General features: G+C 34.5%; 1 protein-coding gene across 11 annotated transcripts in view; it reads left to right on the top strand.

The window, feature by feature from the left end:
* The window catches only part of CDC42BPA (CDC42 binding protein kinase alpha), a 314,680-nt gene that overhangs the window by 237,863 nt on the left and 54,229 nt on the right, over positions 1-22,588 (top strand). For 4 of the 11 annotated variants that reach the window (XM_033195253.1, XM_033195259.1, XM_033195257.1 and 1 more), the window contains 3 exons: positions 2,634-2,672; positions 10,135-10,239; positions 14,114-14,197. In XM_033195253.1, the coding sequence (XP_033051144.1) occupies positions 2,634-2,672; positions 10,135-10,239; positions 14,114-14,197 (228 nt within the window). The remainder of the gene's footprint in view (positions 1-2,633; positions 2,673-10,134; positions 10,240-14,113; positions 14,198-22,588) is intronic. The other 7 variants (XM_033195256.1, XM_033195263.1, XM_033195261.1 and 4 more) reach the window with 3 other exon arrangements.

Below are 22,588 nucleotides of genomic sequence, written 5' to 3'. Positions count from 1 at the left end.
AATGCCTGAGCTGGGTCTTCACAGATGAGGATGTTCAGCAAAATCATAAAAGAACTACATATGAGGAGTATATTCTAGACAGGCAGAGCGAACTTGTGGGGAGAGGGAGCAGGGAGTTACGGGGTTGTGGGCAGAGGGAGATTTCAATTTAGTTTGAATTGTCCCTTTCTTGGCAAACAAAAAGGGTGAGGAAGGGATTGAGAAATGAGTATGAAGACATTGGCAAAGGCCAGAATGAGGGTCTGTGTTTCTCAACTTTATACTGCATATTACGGAGCTTAGGTTTAAGCAGTCCCATATGTAATAATTATTAAAAGATTTAACAGAAGGGAAAGATGACAGCTTCATTTTGGACAAGTTTGAGATTCCTAAGGGACATCCAGTTGGAGATGTCCAGCAGACAGTCAGATATTTAATATATGCGTCAGGAGTTTAAGGAAGAGGAGTGAACTGGCAACAGAGATTTGGAAGTAATTAGAGTTGAAAGTGGATGAGATTCCCCAACGGACAGGTTGTAGCAGTGAGCCAAGGACAGAAAACTGGAATCTCCATTGAAGAAAGGGTGAAGGAATAGGACTCCAAAAGCGAAGAAAGAGCAGTAGTTGAGAAGTATGCTGTTACTCAGGAAGGTACCTGTCAGAAAAACTAGAGGAGTGGAGAATATTAAGGAGGAGAATGGTCAGTGTGATGGTATGGCAGAGGTGGCTGGTCAGATAGGACAAACTGGAAATACTGACCTGCTGAATATCAGATCAAAGAGGAATCTGAATTGCACTGTATTAGAAGTTAATTGGAAGTTTAGAAAGTACAGACAGCGATTGCATACCATTTTTCAGAAGTCTGGCTGAGAAAGTTTGAATCCTGGCCCTACCACTTAATAGTTTTATAGCCTTAGGCAAGTTAATCCGCCTTCATCTTTAAAATTAGGATCATAACTCCTACCTTATAGGGTTTCTGTGAGAATTAAAATAATTCATGTATGTAAAGAATTTTGAAAAGGATCTGCATATACTCTGCACATAATAAATGTTACGATTATTAAGGAAGAAGGGAGAGATTAATTGATAGCTAGAGGAAGAGTTGGAGTTGATTTGTTTATTGTTTGGTTGGTTGGTTTTGGGGGCAAGAAGGGATGAGAGAGATTCTTCCCATTAATAACTGAGGAAAAGTAACTAGGTTTGAACCTGAGACTTTAACCTCCATAATGGAAAAACTTCTTTAGAACTCTCCAGGCCTTCTAATCCTGGTTTACTATTAACTCCATAGGACAGTGTTCAAGTTATCTTCCATTCCAGTTTCCTATGGAAAGAAATAATAGTTCTGGCCCGGCGCAGTGGTTCACACCTGTTATCCCAGCACTTTGGGAGGCCGAGGCAGGTGGATCACTTAGGTCAGGAGTTCGAGACCAGCCTGGCCAACATGGTGAAACTACTAAAAATACAAAAATTAGCCAGGCATGGTGGTACGCACTTGTGATCCCAGCTCCTCAGGAGGCTGAGGCAGGAGAATCGCTTGAACCCGAGAGGTGGAGGTTGCAGTGAGCCAAGATCGCACCACTGCATCCACCTGGGTGACAGATCGAGACTCTGTCTCAAAAGAAAAAAAAATAGTAGTTCCTATTTACTTATCTGCCAGAGTTATTGTAACACTAATACTGAATTTTTGGTAGTGTTTCTCATTCTTGAACTTTTCACTTTTTTCTTAAATCTTCTATAACTCCTGTAGACCTAGTCTATAAGTTCCCTCCTCTAGGTCCCCAGGAAAATCTTGTCTGTCCCTCCTCTAGGTTCCCATGCAAACCTTATATGTATCTCAGTGATAGCATTTGTCACATTGTTGCTAGCATGATGTCTTCTCTGCCAGTCTGTGAACTTCCATGTCTTGTTTATCTTTCAGTCCCTTGCGAAGTCTGCTTAGTATCCAACATATTGTAAGCTCACAGTAAACATTAGGTTGGATTGAATGTTAGAAATTGCTGAAGTAGATATGGTTCATATTAGTGAAGCTCTACTGCTGGAGCATCACAAAAATATTTTGAGATAATTGTTACTTTTTTCCTAATTACTTAATTCTTTAATGTTAGGTGAAAGTCCCTCTTTTGACTACGGCTGAAGTTGAGTCAGGATGGAGTATTGTTCAAATAACTTTTTATTTTAATGTATTATCTTTAATTCTGAAATCCTAACTTAGCCCTTGTTATTTAAAAGAATCATTTTTTAAAAGAGTAAATATTTGGTAGGTAAATGTCTAAGACCAGGCTAGTTCATTCTTTTATTAAATGTTTGCCAGCACTAAATGAGCACTAGATCCTTTTTGTTCTTATTTGTTCCAGTCTGCTACTGCCAACCTTTCCAGAAAAGAAATTATCTGTCACTTGATGAAGCCTTATTTTGTGTGGGTCACTGTACATGAGCCAGTGAAAAGTTTATCAACCTTAGACGTAGTCCAAACAACTGTTTCTTTACCATCCTATCCTCCAGGTTTTCCTAAAAATACATGTATGTTCAGCCTATCCAAAACGGTGGCCTTCTGTGTATGTTTATATACTTTGTCTGTTAATACAATAGTAGTCCTTGAGAGTCTTATGTGTGTAAATATTTGTAACATGTTGTATTCTCCTTTCTTTGTTGAAGCGCTCTCCATCCTGTACTCCAGCTAGCAAAGGCAGACGTGTAAGAGACTTTTGCACTTTATGTACCCATCCTGAGGCTTTTTTACCCCTCTCTCATCCTTTTGCCTGTGATTGCGGAACCTGTTAATGTTTTTGTGGTATATTATTACATTTATTGCATGTTTGTGCTGCTGCTCCTGCTGTTGCTATGCTGCTTTTATGTGTTATTTTTATTTTTTGGCTTTGGCCGCAAAGCTTTAGGAATGTTCATATAAACTACTACAACCAAACTACTAAAATGATAAGATATCTTTTTTATTTTGATCAAGGGGAAAAGTGATCCCTAAAGTATGCCTTCTAAATTAGTCAGAGATAAAGTACATGAGCTCCTAAGAATCTGTTGTAAGCAAATATGTGGATTGTTTCTTAGAGATTTTAATTATGTAGAAAGAAAACTTAGTAATTCATGTTGTACAAAATTCAAAAACGATTTGGAATAAAGTATACATCTTATTGATTGACTACAATTTTATGTAAATCAGTTCTGGAGAAATCTTGGGGTTTTTTCCTAATGTAGTTCAAAGGAATCTCCCAAAATATGTATCTAGATCTGCAGAAATAATGTTAATAATAAATCCTTTCTATTCTAACATAATTCCAAGATTTCAAAAATATCAGTAACATTATTTATATATGTATTATTAAAAACTGTAAATATCTTCCTATACTAATGCTAGCTCCGTGTTTCTCAACTTGAAATGAGTCAGCCACTACCCCTGTGCTACAAGATTCTGACATGCCCAGAGTTGGAATTTTTCTGCATCCCAACACTAGTCATATACACACATACATACTCCCTATTGGAAAAGCGACAGGGTAGCTGACAGTGTTGGGATTTCATATACTATGTAAAATGGTAACATTAAAAAGGAAAGTCAGTGATAGGTACAAGTTCATAATGTTCACCGGCCATCTCCATGGAGATTGATCAACACTTTACATTCAGAATTCTTGGACTCGGAAAGTTCTAGATGAGGGAATTCTCTGGTTTGTGGTAGGCATGGGAAGCAGTTGGGGTGGCCTGCTGCTTCCTGTGGTTGTGTCTTTCTGGTATGATGGAGGGTTGGTTGTAAACTAAATTTGAATAACTCTAATATAGCATATATAATATTTTCGGATTGCTGCTTAATAATGAATAAGCATTTCGGATACCAGTACAATGGCCAGCAGAACTGCATTCAAGTGATATCTCGTTAATTATTGTGTTTATGAAAGATTACTAGTTCAACTGATTGCTTGATTATTTTGAAACTTATCGAGACTTAAAACCATTAGATATTTGGATTTATCAAATGAATTTGAATATATGTTGATGACATTACATAACCTCTAGAAGGGAAAACCAGTATGTTGTGTGCCCAATTATATTAGGGTCAAATCATCAGCCTGTGAATTGACTAACTTTTTAACTACTTGTTTTTCTTAATAAGGTTGTAATTTAGGATTTGTTTCTCTAATTTTATTATGGATTAATTTTGTCTCACTTGCCTTGCAGACATTCTGGGGCCTTGGCCACCTAGAACATTTTTTGTGAATCTTGAAATAAGAAAAAAATTGTGGAGGGAAATAGCTGTTATAAGGTCTCTCCTTAATTCTATGTATTTAATCTATGGGATATGAATAAACTGTAATTAACCATAACCTATTGACTTATAATTACATATGATTATTTTAAACATAGATATAATAAGCTTGGTTATCTGCTTTCCTGGCCTCCTTCAGTTTATCTTTGGTTAAGTATCTGACAAAAAAAGTCAGCCACTGAAAAGTAATAGTGCCTGTGAAGATGCTTGAAGAATTACAAATTACTCAGCTGTTAAATAGAAGCATCTCAATGGCGTAGTGTAGAACCTCAGTGTTCCCGGAGACGTCGGTGTATTTCAGTAGGACACAAATAGTTACCATTCTTAACAATGGCCTCTGTTGTAACAGTAGCATAAGATTTTATGTTATATACCATGTTTTTAGACAAGCAAATGTGCAGTATTTTAATAAATTTAAAATTAAATATCTATGAAATGTTGTATGAATGCGGTAGTATTACAAAATAATGTTTCTTGCATTCTTTTTTCTAGTATGCTATTAAACCTCATTTACAGTTTGAATACTTTTGTTTATAAGTAGTATTAAGTATAGTAGAAGAAAAAGTTTTTATTGATGATATTGTTAATGTCCAAATAGAAATGATGAGGGAGATTTCCACAGTGCTTTCATTAATAGTGAGAAACGCTGAATGTCTTATTTCAGATTGTTCCTTTAGAGTTTGGAGCAGAGATTTTATAGCCCACATATGGCTTAACTTTCTCTTATGTTTTCTTAGAATATGTGTAAATTCTCCAGACTAAATATTTAAATCAGTATATTGAAAATAACTTGAGAATAAATTTTCTTAAAGGGAAACAAGGTGCATTATATATAACTAGGAAGCTTACCATTACTGGTCATAACCTTTAGTCATTTGTTAGGATTTGTTCTAGAGCAATAAAATGTATTTACTGTTTTCCAAATGATATAGTAGTTCTATAATACTGTTTTTGTATCATAAGCTCAGTTAACAGAAATAAATGTATCACTGAAGATTTGAGTTTATACGTGTTCTAAACACAAAATACTAAATTATCTTCCACTTTGTTTTCAAAATACTTCTAGCTAAAGAAGTATTTAGCTAAAGTATCTAGCTAAAGAATAAAGAAAATTGATAGAGACTGGATTTTGGCCAGGCATGGTAGTTCAAGCCTGTAATCCCAGCACTTTGGGAGGCCGAGGCAAGAGAATCGCTTGAGCCCAGGAGTTTGAGACCATCCTGGGCAACATAGGGAGACCCTACCTCTACAAAAAAATTTTTTTAAAAATTAGCCAGGCATGGTGGCACATACCCATATTCACAGCTACTCTAGGGGCTGAGGTAGGAGGATCTCTTCGGCTCAGGAGTTGAAGGTTTTAGTGACCCATGATTGTGCCACTGCCCTACACTGGGGGCAATAGAGAAAGACCTTGTCTCAAAAAAAAAAGAGAGAGAAAAGAAAAGAAACTGGTACTTTTTAACTTACAGTTTTATGTTTAGCAATAACAAACAACTTGTTAGATGCAAGCTAGTTTTTAGTAGGTTGACCATGTATAATCCATATCAAATCTTGGTGTTTTCTACTTTGAAACAAGGTTTCTTATGAGAGGGTTGTTACTTGTACAAATCTGTAATTATTTAGGCAGTAGAAAAGGCCTGTTGATACATATTCAAGATGAGTGGTTTTAGTTATTTTTATTATTTATGGGAAAACCATACTGTCCATAATTTGAGGAATTCTTGATAAGCGGGTCATCTAAAAATCAGTTCAGTGATCCTGAGGGGGGAGGAAAAACCTTTTTTAATGTACTACTGTAAAAATACATTTGAGAATCTTTTAGTAGAAAAATCCAATAAATTCAGGGACCATTATGAACATTTTGCATTAAAATGTTTCACAGTGTGGACAGTACCACTAATATTCAGCTTTTCTTCTTTTTTAACAGCATTAAGTAAAAATGATACTGAAGTATAGTAGATGTTTCTAATGACTTCGTCAGAGTAACACCTTAAAGTATGTTTACTTAGGAAAAGAAAATTAGCTAACCAAAAAAAGAAAGAAAGAAAAAATTGCATTTACTTAAAGATATTTCTTATATTGAATTTATAATATCTCTGCTATTTATGTATGTTTATTAGCTTTTGCTGCGTTATTATACTTAATGCTATCGTATTTTAGCACATCAAAAATGACAAAAAGAATATTTTAACTTCCATGACTAAAATATAATATTAATAATGATTACGTTGGTTTTTAAGGTTTTAAAATACTTCGTAATAAAATAACTAATGGTATTAATCAGTTGCTTTGCTGCTATACTATATCAGAGTCATTGACAATTCATTGTTAAACTGAATCATAGGCTATCTTTAAATGTCAGCATGTATTCACTGAATATTCTGAAAGTTTAATAGAATTAATTGCTTTTTAGTGGATAGAATAAGCCATTAATTATAAATGCATTGGTAAGCATTTACTTGTGGTTAAAATTCCTGAAAATTCCATTCTGGTTGGTGATAATTAAAACTTGAATAAGGAAAATAAGTGATTTGTATTTTTCTTATTTTTAGTGTTACACCACTTTTGAGATATTGTTTACACTGGTGGTAACCAAGAAATGAAATGAAATATTTAAATCTATTAATGTTATTAGCATTAGTTTCATTTAAAAGTCCTGGACTTTTTTTTTTTTGATATTTGAAATGGTTTTTGCCCTGAGTTTATTCATCTTTACCAAGCTTTGTCCTTTGTCTTTAAAAGAAACACACTTTGAAAGTAAAGTGGTAATTTTTAAATTTTAATTATTATATTCATAGGTTTTTAAAATTAAAGATACGACTATCACTATAATTGACATAGTTCAACTTTTTAATATGCCTAATACCATTTTAAAATATTTCAGTATTTTCACTTACTTTTACTATTTTTTAAAGGAAAAATTACTTGATTTTGTTTAAACTCTGAAACTGATTTTTACTTTAAGAGTATACAACTCTAAAAAGCTAGTATGGTAATTTTCATTATTCTACTTTATTACAATTAAGTATTTTCATTTAAAATAAATATTTTCTATTTCTGAATAACCACCTTTTACCTCATTCAGCAAAGAAAATCACTTAAATCTATCCATATCCATATTCTCTTTCATTTTTATTGATGGAGAAAACCTAGTTAGGAGAATAAGACTTGACAGAGGAGCCAAGAGGTGTGTGTTAAAAGCCTCAAGAGTTATTTAAGAGTTACTAATTTGTGTAGTCACAAATTAAATTGATAGTATATTTTTCCTTTCTCCAATATCCCACTGTCACAATATCACATTTTCATGGGATCAGCAAACATGCCGGTAAGTGTTTTAACAGCCAGCTCTGGGGCTAGAGAAAGCGCTGCTTTTTAGGTTTGCTGATTTCATGATATAACCTTCCATTAGACCGTATACTGACAAAATGGCATAAGGCAGTGTTTTCTAATTTTAATGCGAGAAAGTATAAGACAGTATGCCCAACTTCTGTCAGCATGTGTTGAAACAGCTCAAAGAGCAGACCTGCTGTAAAATTTCAACCAGTGCTTTTGGAAACAGCAAACACTTGGCCTTTCCCATTTTTAAAGAGTTTTTGAAATAATCAAACCCAGATATACAAAGCCGTTATATCAGCTATTCACATATACACAGCATTACCTTTCACACAGGAACTTCTCATTTTATGTCTTTCAGTCAGGCTGTGGGGCTAAAGCTTTACTTTTGCAACAGGTCAGAAACTTTTAAATTTTCTTAAGATGGCCCGGTTTTTTACACATAGAACGTCCCCTAGTTAGATACCTTAAAACTTCCTGAATTGATATTTCAGTCAGTTTTAAGTTCTTACTGGTATAAAATGTATCAATTCTGCTTTGCTTCTCAATTCCATTTTAACTGAAGCCCCTCTCCATGGACTCCTAATTCTCCTTGCAATGTATATAATCTTATGAAAACTAGGAGGAGGAGATTTTTAGAAACTGAAAGATATTTCTGCCGTATTCCCAACTCAGGGTCATATTTCATATTTATAATCTAAACTGATTACTTTCTCTATGGCTGTCCCTGAATAAAATTGTAAACTGGGCAAAATGTGTCTTGAGTCCCATTTTCTTCCACTTTTTCTTTTCCTGGTCAAAATTTACTATCAGGAAAGGAGATAATATAACTTAACCTCCTTGATTATTAAATTACTTTGAGTAAATTACTCTGCTGTGGAGATGCCTCTGATAGAACAAAAATAGTGCTGAATTTCGACTCAAGAAATGGGATACAGGCCTGGCTCTCCAACTTCACAAGGCATACTAGTTTCATGAAATCAGCCACATCACACGTACAGAGCTGATACTCAGCTGGTAAGCTTTAGTTCAGTGGTGCCACTTTTTAAAATATTGAGTATCCTAGCAGTTGGTAAATGGTTGCTGCTCCAAGACCCCTAATGCCTTCACTGAGACCCTTCTTCTCCCTACTTTTCCCAAATCCACTAACTGAAAGTTTATGGCCTGGCGGTGGGTTTGTGGTTACCAGAATACCTTTCCATGCCCACCACCCAGGAAGGCCGTAGTGGGTACCAATGGAGGGCTACGATGGTGTTACCCAGCCTGCTAGCCTGTTCCTCCCATACACTTGCCAGATTTTTAAAATTCTCCACATTGAACGAAAGTTGACTGTTTTTAACATATGCAACATATCATACATGGATAACAGTATTCTACAGTAATTATCTATAGGAAAATATCCCCAACTTGAGAAAACAATTTGTGCCCTTAGAGATTGAAGCCACATGCCCAGAGTTCTGTTGAACTAAAAACAAATCTATGAAGTTAATTTCTAGGGGAACCTTCTTTTCCAAGTATTTCTGTTCTCAATTATTTATCATTCAACCCAGAATTTTAAAGAAATTTTGCTTTTCACTTAGTTTTGAGTACAAGGCATTGTATTTTAATTCATTGTTTTAATAGTTCTACTTTGCCGACAGTCTCAGCTGCACCTGAATCTTTCAGCAGTGGCATTTCTAAGGGGTACATTATCATCATGTCTTCCCTCTAAAATATAGCCATAGTAAGAACAAAGGAAAATAATTATAAGTTCATGTTTGAATTCTTAAACTGATGCTGTTCTTATGATTTGTGACTTCTGATCTAAGCATTGTTTTGTTGTACAACATATTCAGAATAAGTTCCAGAACCACTTTTCCAAATTGCCTTCATTGTCGTATCATTTTAAAAACTCAATCCTAGTAACTATGAAACTTGCCAAACTGACTAGTCAATCAGTATGCTTCATAAGATGTTTTATGCTAAATTTTAACCCAAAGCATTTTTAATTTCTAAAAATACTTGGTTTAAAAGGATGCGACTGAACATAAGTGCTGATTTTTCTACTGGTGCAAAATAAAGGGAAGACTTCCTTTAGTGTCCTGCACAAAACTGATAGGTTAGGGTTTTTTTTACTTTCAATTGATGAGTAGTAAAAGACCAAACTTCATTCTTATCAAGGACAAAATTATCTTTAATCTGCAGTATGTATCTCTATTAAGTACTCCACATTTATTTCACATGTATGATTCGTTTTGTGAAATAAAAAGTTCCATGTAGAATACCAACGTAGAATGTGTGGTAGGACCAGTGCTCAAAGTAAGAGATCAGCAGTGAAGATCAGGGAGGAGCCTTTGGTTAACTATTGTGTCAATCCTTGTTTACATTAGAGCTAGTGGTTATGCTTTTGTATAATGATGTATCCCTAATGTGAATATTCAGACTAAAGTTTGTTATCCTCCTTTCTCAAGAAATGTCGTAATCATGCCTTACAGAAATTTGCTAAGAGCTGCACATTGTTTAAAAGTGATTTTTTGGGTTTTTGTTTTTCCTGACTTATTTTCCTAGACTGATCCCGTTGAGAACACATATGTATGGAACCCGAGCGTCAAGTTTCACATCCAGTCACGGTCCACATCTCCTTCCACATCTAGTGAAGCTGAGCCAGTTAAGGTGCCTCACTGGAGCAGCCCTGCTCCCCAACTTTTCACTTGTGTCAGGAAAGAGGGAATTGAATAAAACAAGTCTGTCTCTCTCCTCTTAACCAAATATATTATGTAATAAGTTACAGTCTGTTGGAGATCATTACATTTAACTGATAATGTAGGTAGAAGTAAAAAACTAAAGAGCACATTGTCCTCAAATAGTCAACCTGAAATAGACAAAACTAACTAGAAAGATAGTCTTTAATTAGAGAACTGTGTAGAACAGAAGATTAATTATGTAAATTTTTGAATTATTAGAAACTCTAGGCAAATGGCAGTGCAGGTGCCATTCTCATATTTTAATTATTCTAATAAATAATAAGTCATGATATAACTAACCTGTTACATCATAAGTAGAGCTGAAAAATAAAATAGCCACTTCTGGCAACTGAATAGTTCATTCTAACTGCTAAATTGGTAACAGTCAACTAAATCCTGGCATTTAGTACTGCAAAAAACAGTGCTATGTTTACACTAAATGTCAATCAATGGTTTTAAATAGCCAATAGGCCAATTTTCTTATCAGAGATCATTTCTTCCACAAGTCCAAAGAATGTTGTACCTCAGTCCATGCCATCCTACCTTAAGATTCAGCTCTGGTTCTTCATTCAGCATCACAATTCAGACAAAGCTCCTTTGCTTTCCTTTTTTTTAAATCTCCAGAGCTGTGTCTAGCATTCCAATAGAAGCAGATGGTCCAATCTGAAGAGCTGTCTGAAGCGAAGTGTGAGATTGTAGTCAAGTTCTGATTTGTTTTTTCTAACTCTGTGATAGACTCCCCCAAACTGGTTAATGAGACCCTCTTGTGTTTTTAGTTATAATTGTTTTAATATTTTGAGATTATACATTTTTGTTTTAATGATAAAATATTTCAAGCATTCAGAGAATATAAACACCCATGTAAGTATCACCCACAGATTAAACAGATATGAAAATTTTGCTTAATTGTTTTTCAGAGTTTTATTCAAAGAAAATATATTTCAGAAACAGTTGAAACATCCTCGTGTATACCATTCCCCACTCTTCTTTCCCAGACATATCTAAATATCCTGAAACTGATGTGCATCTTCCCTTTCTTGGTTTTACATGTTCGTTTCATTTGTATCCATAAATGACATACAGTAGTGCTTATTATGTGTTTAGAATTTACATAAGTATTACCTGTATCCTTTTGTGATTTTTTTCATTCAAAATCCTGCTTTTCAGGTTTATTCCTACAGATATGTGTTCATTTAGTTCATTCATTGTAACTGTGGCATATATCACAACTATTTATCCATTCTCCTATAGTTGGATATTTCGGTTTTTCCAGTTTTTCATTGTTATCAGTGCTGAAGTGAATATCCTCATATCTGTTTTTGCAAATGTGCAGAGTTTGTTTGGCATATATACTTAGTGGAATTACTGAGTTGTATGTTGTATGTATTTTCAAGTTCAACTGGTTCTTACCAAATTGTTTTCCACAGCGGTTGGACCAATTTTCATTCCCCCAGCAGTGTGTGTGAGTTCTCCATTTCCCCACATCCTCACCTCACTGTCACACATTAACTTTTGCCAGCTTGATGGATATGAAGTATCAGTTTTGTTTTACCTTGCATCTGTTTTCTAGTGTTATTCAGCATCTTTTTGTATGTGTATTGACCACTGATGATTTGCCTGTTTGTGTCCTTTGTTGTTCTGTTGAATCATTTTCCCTATAGCTTTTTGTGTTCATTATATACTCTAGATACTAATTCTTTGCTAGCTATATGCATTGCAAATATTATCTCCCAGTCTGTGGCTTATTTTAAAATTTTATTTGTGGTGTCTTTTTGTGTTGCAAAAGTTTTTATTTTAAAATAGCCAGATTTATCAGTCTTTTTCTTTACGACTTCTGCTTTTTATGTCTTTTTAAAGCAGTTCTTCTCTTTGCAGAGATTATACAGATTTTCTTCTATATTTTCTTCTAAAAGTTTTTAAATTTTGCTTTTACTTGTTTAGGACCTTAATCAAACTGATATATATTGCTATGTATAATGGGAAATGGGCTTCTAATGTCTTTTTCCCATATGAACACGTGACCCTGCTATATTTCCCGTCGATTTGTAATGTCTGTTTCTGCATTATATGCATGAATCTGTTTGGATACTCTCAATTCTTTCGTTGTTCTTTTGGTTACTCCTGCATTGACAGTAAATTGTCTTAATTACAATTACTTTCACTCTAAAATAATTCCTGACACCTGGTATGGTGAGCCATCCTGCTTACCTTCTTCTTCCTTTTTGTCTTGACCTTTTAGTTTTTCATATTACTTTTAAGGTCAGCTTGTCAAGTTTCACATGGGGTTTTTGATTGGAATTGCATTAATTTATAGATCTGTTTGAGGAGAATTGACATCTTTCATGATACTGAGTATTCCATCTATGAACATATTATACATATTAGGGATTCTCTTATATCCTTCAATAAAGTTTCATTATTTTCAGTGTATTTCATATTGCTTGTTAGATTTGCTCCTAGGTACCTTAAATTTTTTGTTGCTATGGTAAATGGAATTCTTTTTAAATACATTTTCTTACTGTGCATTGCCTTGTCTTTATAAACTCTGTATATCTTGTATCCAGCACCCTTGCTTAATTCTTTTTAATTCTAATAACCTTTGGACTTTCTATGTAAATTTGACAAATTTGTTTCCTATTGTTTTTTATTAACTTTCAACGTTCTTCTCTTTTATCTTTCATATTTATCTTTTCAAATGTTAAATTATAAGTTTGGTTTAAAACTTTTTAAGCTATTTAAAAGTAAATAAAATCTAAATTAGAGCTAAACTCACAAACAGAAAACTCTGAGAAACTCGACTGAATTTTGTTTTAAGGCTATAGTGCATATAAATATTCTGTTTTTGGAGGTTGTATGGTAACAACAAAGATAGATTGTTGTATAGTAACAACAAAGACGAGGTTGTATAGTAACAGCAAAGAAACGACCATCCATTTTTCTTGTAATATTTAAAATATTCTGTACTTTATACAAAGACTGGCTTTTTCCTTTTATTCTTTTGCTTGACATCCTGAAAGGAAGTTACTTTCCATGTCTTTTTTTTTTTTCTTTAACTACTTTGCTGATTAAGCAGTGGCTCTTTTTTCCCCATAATAACATCCAGTGAAATTATTGGTTCTTTTCATTCAAAGAAATAGCTTACAATAAAATCCCATAAAAGAAGACCATATTTTACATAGCTACGTAAGAAAGATACGGTATGTGACTAAATTTGTATTAAGGTCAGAATTCCAATAATATTAAATAATTCCAATAAAATTAAATAATTCCCTTCTTTGGAAATTAATTTCTGCACAAAAATCCCGGTGTCAGTCTCTATCTGTCTATGTAGTCGCATCCAGAGCTGTGTTCTATATATGTAATATATGTTCTGTGTATGAAAGTTGAGTAGTTAAAAGAATCTTCTAAATATTTTATTATAAATCATTTTCAGACTTTTTTAGAATTAATATGGCAAATTCAGATGAATGTAAAAATTAATATCCTTATATTTGTGTAGGCCACATGCTATGGCTTTTTTTATTTGGATCATTTGATCCAAATGATTTATTTTTGTATTTCCAGACTGAAGTAACTTACTAATTGAACAAATATTTCATTTGTAGATATTGCAGGCAGAGATTTAAATTATCAGCACTATGAGAATTTTAGCTTTATTGAGGTTTTCTTTATTATTAATTAGTAGAACTTTTTACCTTATTGATGTTTTGTTTGGTTTTATTTATTTTGGCTTCTTTCTAGTTATATTTGAAATTAATGGAGTGTTTCATGACATTTATTTCCTTTTTTGCTCCTGGGTTCAGACTGTAGACTCCACTCCACTTCCAGTTCACACACCAACCTTAAGGAAAAAAGGATGTGCTGGTTCAACTGGCTTTCCACCTAAGGTACTCAATCTAGTTATAAAGTTATAAGCATAGTGTGTTCCAAAAAAAATGAATTTTATCTGCTGTATGCATTTGCTGTGATATTTTTGATATTATTTCAAAGTTACAAACAGAAAAACTTATAAATTCTGTGTGAATACAAATAATCACCAATAGGAAAGGTAGGGAGAGGGTACAGCACTTTTTCATCATCATCTTTTTTTTTTCCTGAGACGGAGTCTCGCTCTATTGCCCAGACTGGAGTGCAGTGGCCGGATCTCAGCTCACTGCAAGCTCCGCCTCCCAGGTTTAGGCCATTCTCCTGCCTCAGCCTCCCAAGTAGCTGGGACTACAGGCACCCGCCACCTCACCTGGCTAGTTTTTTGTATTTTTTAGTAGAGACGGAGTTTCACCATGTTAGCCAGGATGGTCTCGATCTCCTGACCTCGTGATCTGCCCATCTTGGCCTCCCAAAGTGCTGGGATTACAGGCCTGAGCCACTGCACCTGGCCTCATCTTCTTAAATTCAATGTTTTGAAGTCGTTACAATAAGTAGCACTTCCTCTAAGCAGTATATGCCTCAGTAAGGCATTAAGTTGAGGCCGCTTGTGGAAGAGTCTGAGACTGAAGTCTGTAAAACCACTGAGAAAGAAAAACATTTAGTGAAAAATTCAAGTGGACTTTTTTTTCCCCACTCTATTTGACATAAATATGACTGAAGTATTACATTTGGTAGAATGAGAAGATGTAATTGCTTGTCTCAAGCTCCTACAAAGAAATTCCAGAAATTGGAAAACTGAATGATCTCCCTCTCCAGAACATAAACCTTGGATAAACCACAAAATGAGAGAGGGAGGTCAATGAACCTGAAAAAATATACAAAAAAATATAACTGATATAGAAGAAATACAAACTGAAATAACCTGTGCCCAGATAAAGCAAAGTTTTAAGGCCAGATAGAACAGGAATTTAAAATAAACATTAAAAAGAACCTTAAAAAGATAAGAAGTGTGTTGGTAACATGAGGAAGGGTAAGGAAGTTAGGAAGAAAAATAAATTGGGAATACTTGACATGAAAACAGAACTGCTGAAATAACTAAATAGATGACTTTAATAGTAGAAGCGGCAAAATGGATATCACAGATAAACAAGTTAGTAGGATGGCAGATAAGATAAAAAACAGGAAACTTAAGATACATGACAACCCAGTCAAAAGAAAATATTCTAGTAAACTAATGGCTTATAAATAAAAAGGAAAAGTATTAGGCATTCAGGCAAAAAATATGTCACTTAAAGGGGAAAGAAAATGAGATTATCATCAGATTTTTTCATAGTAGCAGTATGCTAAAAACAACAGCAGTGGAATAACACATTTAAGATACCCAAGGAAAGTACAAGTCAAAGATTTTTAAGGATTTGATATTTTAAGGATAATAAAGCATCCTCCAAAAATGAAAGCCACAGAAAACTATTAAGAACATGCAAGAGCTCAGGAAATCTGTTCCCACACCCCTTCCCGAGCAATGTACTAGAGAACAAGCTTCAGACAACCAAAATGATAAGACACCAAGTAGTTTGAGAGGCAGGAATGAAGCGGGAGTCTAGAGTAAATTAGAGAATTGATTCAAAGTCCACATAAAGTGTTATACTAGGTCTGAAAACCAGACAACCACCCCAATTCAGCAATATGTTAATTTTGTGAAGTAATTAAACCAAAGAGACCACAAGACCACAAATTTAGGGGCACCAGGCTCACTGGTTGGTGAGAGAAAGAAGTGTGAAACCACAAATAGTGAGATTTGTCAAAAGTCCATGTACTGAATGGCGAGACCTGAAAGCCTTTCCTCTGCTTAGCTTCCAGAATACTGACTCTTGGGACTGTAGCCTCTTCTTCCCCACTCTGCTCGGAGGATATCAGTGGATTCTCAGGTCCACTGAATGACCCAGAAAAGACCTATTGATAATGTCATTTGGGGCTCCCTAATGAGATGGCTAGGTCCCTTCTTAACAAACACATCATATGTTTGCTCTCACATGTGCACACATAGATATACACAAAATCTCTTTAGCTTTTTTACTGACTGTTGTAAACGTTAAGATTCCCAAGAGTCAGTAGACATTTCAAAATTATCTAACAAAAGAAAAAGATCAGGGATACATGGTGGCTTACACCTGTAATGCCAGCATTTTGGGAGGCTTAGGTGGACTGATCTCTTGAGCCCAGGGGTTCAAGACCCACCTGGGCAGCATGGCAAAACACTGTCTATATGAAAAATACAAAAATTAGCCGGGCATGGTGGTTTGCACCTGTAGTGCCAGCTACTTGGGTGCTGAGGAGGGAGGATTGAGCCTGGGAGGTCAAGGCTGCAGTGAGCTGAGATCGCACCACTAAATTCCAGCCTCAGCGACATGGTAAGACCCTGTCTCAAAAAAAAAAAGAAAAGAAAAAGATCAAAACAAACAAATATTTCCTGTTTTCGTTGAAGGAAAAAGGGACAATGCAAAAAGCAGAAAGAAACAGAGCAATATGAGAACAAGAAGTCTCAAAGAAAATATGATAAATATTTTTTAAATTCAGTAGATGAGTCACAAGATAAATTTGAGAATTCTCTTAGAAAATATTGCAAAAAATCAGGTAGAAATTAGGAAAAGAAAATAGAAGAAATCAATATCCAACAAACAGAAGTTCCTGAAAAGGAAAACAGAAAAAAGAAAAGGAAGGAAATTATCAAGTAAGTAAAAGACTTTTTCCTGTAACTGAAAAACGTGTTTCCAGATTGCAGACTTCCATCAGTGCCTACTAGCACTAGTGGATGACAAATACCTGTCCCCAGTCACATCATTGTGTGAGTTTTCAAGATACCAAAGATAGAACTTTTTAAACCTTTAAGGAGATGAAAAAAAAAATCACATCCAAATATTCAGGGATTGAAATGACATACTTATCCAAAGCAAAATGAAAAGAATAGTTAGAAGGTAAAATGATTTCAAGCTAGGATTTTTGATTCCCTGTCAAATGTCCTATCGAGTTGCAGGGGGAAAAAATGCATTTTGAGAAATTCCAGAGCTCAAAAAAATTTATCACCCATGTGCCACTTTCTAAGGAAACTTAATTAGTTCTACCAGAACAAGGAAGGGGGCCAGGAAAGAGAAAGACATGAGGCCTATAGAAGAAGGAATTGTACACAGACCGGTTAAGAGAAAGACTGGAATAGGAAACCAGAGGGCTTCAGCTGGGTTGTCTTCAGGTTGATAGAAAGGGGTAAAGGGGCTGAAAGGCTTCCAGTGTGTTTGACTATGTCGTAAATAGATTCCAGGGGATTTTACAGTTCCTTAGAAGAGTCTGGAAGATTTAGTGATAGAGATACAGAAAGGTAAAAGTCAAGGGTGGGAGGGGCACTATTGACTTTAGAAAAATCATAAGGTTATACAAGTAAGAAATGATAACCATAGTGTACTTCTTAGTGAATAATGATTCTCTAGTCATAATAACTTAGACATTACATATAAATTTTAAGCTAAAATTGTACTATAACAATATTGGGAAAAATGGAAAAAGGGAGTAAATAGTGTAAAAGGGCTATATCCTTCTCTACCATAGCAGGAAGTGAACAGATAATGTCTCAAATCAAAAAACTGTGGTATAGGCTTTCCACCCCTAGCTCTCCCATGCCAATAGACATATCTATTACAGAAGGAGGGGAGGGCAATAGCTTTTTAAAAAAAAGAAGAATTAAATGAAATTGCCTCTAGGAAGTAGGAGGGATACTTCTGATTTTGTCATAAGCGTTGTAATACCATTTTACTTTTTCAGCCATGTGTATGTATTAATTTGATTTTAAAAATTTAAAACACAGAAAATGTAGAAAAAATTTTTGTGACTGAGAATAAATATAAGATCTCAAATCACAAGCATAAGGTGAAAATATTCATGGACTTTACATCAAAATTAAAAATGTTTTTACAGTGAAAGCATTGTTAACAGATGATGACAGACTAGTGGAAGATATCTGCAATGTTTACCACTAATAAGAGGTTTATTTCTAAAGTACATAAGAAACTCCTGCAACTCCATATGAAAAAGACTGGAAATCCAGTTGAAAGATTGGCAAGTGATATAAATAAGTAATTCCCAGAAGATGAAATCCTGATAGTCAACAAGCATGTGAAGAAATGTCCAACTTCATTAATCATTGGAGAAATTTTTAAAATTTAATTTTAAAATTACTATCACTTTCTATTCAAAATCAAGATGAAATTAAGTAAGATGACATCATGGATGTGGAGAAACAGGCAGCTTCACACGTGGATACTGAAAGTATAAACAGGTACAGCCACTCCGGAGAGAACCTAGGCAATGTAGAGGCATACATAAGCTGTATGACTCAGCAATCTCATTTCATCAGAAAAATCTCTTTCCTTTAGAAAAACCTTCATACAGATCCATTAGGCAACATGGTGAAGATGTTTATTACTGTATTTTTTATGGCAGTCGGGAGTTGGAAATAGGGGAAAGATTCCTAAAATGTAGCTGATATATAACAGGAACACATTTATATAAATAAAAACACATACTCAGACTATCTAATTTATAAAGATATATACATGTCCAAGGTATATATAAGACAAAATAAAACTAGAGTGAGGTTTCTACCAAGCTGATAATATTTCATGAACTAAATATTAACTCAGTTTGTTGCACCTAATATTTTCCCCAAGAAATAAAATTTATTTCATGTTTTTTAAAAGGTAGAGAAGTGAATCTATAATTATCTCAAAATAGAAGTTTTAAAAGGGAAGAAAAAATATTATTTTTTAAAAGAAAATTTATTTATTTTTTTGAGACAAAGTCTCACTTTGTCACCAGGCTGGAGTGCAGTGGCATGATCTCAGCTCACTGCAACCTCTGCCTCCCAGGTTTACGCGATTCTCCTGCCTCAGCCTCCCGACTAGCTGGGACTACAGGCACCTGCCACCACGCCCAACTAATGTTTGTATTTTTAGTAGAGACGGGGTTTCACCATGTTGGCTGGGATGGTCTCGATCTCCCAACCTCGTGATCTGCCTGCCTTGGCCTCCCAAAGTGCTTGGGATTACGGCCATGAGCCACCGTGCTCGGCCAGAAAATTTAATTTCTTTAAAATGTTTTAAAATTTTTTGTAAAAAAGAAAGGGTTGTATGAGATACTATTTGACTTGTCATTTATAGTGGTAAAAGTTTAATTATCTGTAATAAATTCTGAAGCTTTCACCAAGAGTTATGCTTGGTTCCACTTGGCTCTCACATTGTCTGTTAAAAACATTTTACTTTCTTTCTCCAATGTGTAGCTTAAAATCTACACACAGACAAAATCAGAGTAGAAAAGAACTCTTTCTAATCACCACTTTGAAATTTGAGGTTACAGTTAATTCTTTCTACTCCGAATGATCACGTAATCTAAAATTCTAATTTTAGTTCATACTTTAATACCTTTCATTTTTTTCTCCTCTTCTAGCTGTCCCCAAAGGGAAGTATTAGATATCAAATATTGACCAGGAGGCAGGAAACAGGGATATTAGAAGCCAAGGAATCTAGACCCTAAAATTGATCATTCATGTATCTTTCTTTATACATTTTCACACCAAAACAAAAACAAAATCCTATTGTGTATTACATCACAATAGTATTGTGTACTGATGGCATCAGAATAACGATCTTTAATTATGTTATACTCTCCTTAGTGGAGATTAGCAAAACATAAATGCCTTAATCTTTAGTAGTAAATTGCATAACTTCTCCCATAATTTAACCAGTTGGATGATTTATTACCTAAAATTAATGCTCATCCAAAACACTGGGTTGTTGTATTTTTCCCTGCTGTCATACTCAGAATTGCGACATCCTGAATAGATCTCTTGCTGGAGAGGAAGTGTATGATATATATGTATATATATGCAATTTGAGGGGCATTGTGAAGAATTACTAATAAATTTGTCAACCCTAGAGTTGTTTCATTGCTAGTGTTTCAGATATGTCTTTTTCTTTAGAAGAAGAAAAACATGAAGCTACTTAGAGCAGTTGATTAACTTTTCCTTCTTTGTATTAAAATCCGCTAGGACTAACCAGTAAAATAACTTTACATCTTTTGCATTAATGCATTCTGAACAATTGAAAAAGTTAGCACTAGAAAATTTACTCATAATAGTTTCTCAAAGAGCCAGAAATTAAAAAGTAGTATACAGGAGAAAGAGCAAAATTTTATGATTTTAATAGATTCTTTCATATAAGGAAATAGTATCTATCTTTCAAGGTGGTTGCACAAAATAAGATGAATTATGTAAAGTACTGGTACAGTGTCTGCGCCCTGACTGGGACTCAGAAGTTATAGGAGCAGTTGCAGAGTTAGTAATAAGATAGTCTGTGTTCTACTTAGAGTCAAATCCCAGTGCTGCTTTGAAACTGACCAAAAGATCGTGAGGAACTTCTAGAACAGAATGGTTTGAGGTTGGACCAGAGCTCATGACCACTCTAAATTTGAGAATCTCACCCCATTGTCTGACTAATGCTGGTAGTCAGGTTTTTTTATGTGAAAAATAATCTACTTCTTTCATTTTTTAAAACTTCTTTCGTAGTGTACAAATCATATATGCCAGTTGAAAAGAACAAGATTTATTTTTAACTTGAATTTTAAAGCTTCAAATATTCCCTTTAGTTTTTTGTTCATATGTTAGTGTCAACTGAAATAAATGCTACTTGATAACCAAAATCAGTATTCCTAATTTGTTAGAATATGGAGTAGAGTTCTTAGTAGTTTAAATCAATCACACATTTAAAAGAGAAATAATTAGCAAAATTCATACAACATTGGGTACCCATGGATATAAAGATGGCAACAAAAGACTCTGGGGACTACTAGAGAAGGGGAAGGAGGGAGGGGTGCCAGGGCTAATAAATTGGGTACTGTGCTCTGTACTTGGGTAATGTGGATCAATCATACCCTAAACCTCAGCATGATACAATATACTTAGTAGGTAACAAACCTGCATGTGTACCCATGAATCTAAGAGTTGAAATTATTTCTTAAAAAAAGAAATGTTTTTTGAGTACTTAGTATGTACCAGGTACTGTTTGAAAGACTTTGTTTATATTAATACTCATTTAACCACTCCATTAGGTAGATACTATTATTTATCCTGTTTTGTAGATAAGGAAAGTGAGACAGAGAGGAATTTAGTAAATTTTTCCTAAGTTCACACAGCAGAACGAAAGGTTATTTATTATACATCATTTATTGTTAAAACATGCTAAGAGAATTAATTTGGAAAACAAAGGAATATTCCAAAGAGATAAAATCTACATTTGCTTACCACCATGTAAATCAGGTAAGACTAAAATACCTTTAACTATGGGGTATTCAGTAAGAAATTTCAATCTGCTCTGCACCAAGCGGACCTAATAGACATCTATAGAACTCTCCACCCCAAATCAACAGAATATACGTTCTTCTCAGCACCACATCGCACTTATTCCAAAACTGACCACATAATTGGAAGTAAAGCACTCCTCAGCAAATGTGAAAGAACAGAAATTATAACAAACTATCTCTCAGACCACAGTGCAATCAAACTAGAACTCAGGACTAAGAAACTCAATCAAAACCGCTCAACTACATGGAAACTGAACAACCTGCTCCTGAATGACTACTGGGTACATAACGAAATGAAGGCAGAAATAAAGATGTTCTTTGAAACCAATGAGAACAAAGATACAACATACCAGAATCTCTGGGACACATTTAAAGCAGTGTGTAGAGTGAAATTTATAGCACTAAATGCCCCCAAGAGAAAGCTGGAAAGATCTAAAATGGACACTCTAACATCACAATTAAAAGAACTGGAGAAGCAAGAACAAACACATTCAAAAGCTAGCAGAAGGCAAGAAATAACTAAGATCAGAGCAGAACTGAAGGAGATAGAGACGCAAAAAACCCTCCAAAAAATCAATGAATCCAGGAGTTGGTTTTTGAAAAAATCAACAAAATTGACAGACCGCAGCAAGACTAATAAAGAAGAAAAGAGAGAAGAATCAAATCGACGCAATAAAAAATGATAAAGGGGATATCACCACGGACCCCACAGAAATACAAACTACCATCAGAGAATACTATAAATACCTCTACGCAAATCAACTAGAAAATCTAGAAGAAATGGATAATTTCCTGGACACTTACACTCTTCCAAGACTAAACCAGGAAGAAGTTGAATCCCTGAATAGACCAATAGCAGGCTCTGAAATTGAGGCAATAATTAATAGCCTACCAACCAAAAAAAGTCGAGGACCAGATGGATTCACAGCTGAATTCTACCAGAGGTACAAGGAGGAGCTGGTACCATTCCTTCTGAAACTATTCCAATCAATAGAAAAAGAGGGAAT

The sequence above is a fragment of the Trachypithecus francoisi genome, unplaced genomic scaffold (assembly GCF_009764315.1).
Source record: "Trachypithecus francoisi isolate TF-2019V2 unplaced genomic scaffold, Tfra_2.0 Lachesis_group5, whole genome shotgun sequence".
In the NCBI taxonomy this organism is placed as follows: Eukaryota; Metazoa; Chordata; class Mammalia; order Primates; family Cercopithecidae; genus Trachypithecus; species Trachypithecus francoisi.
This window is presented reverse-complemented; position numbering and strand designations above follow the sequence as displayed.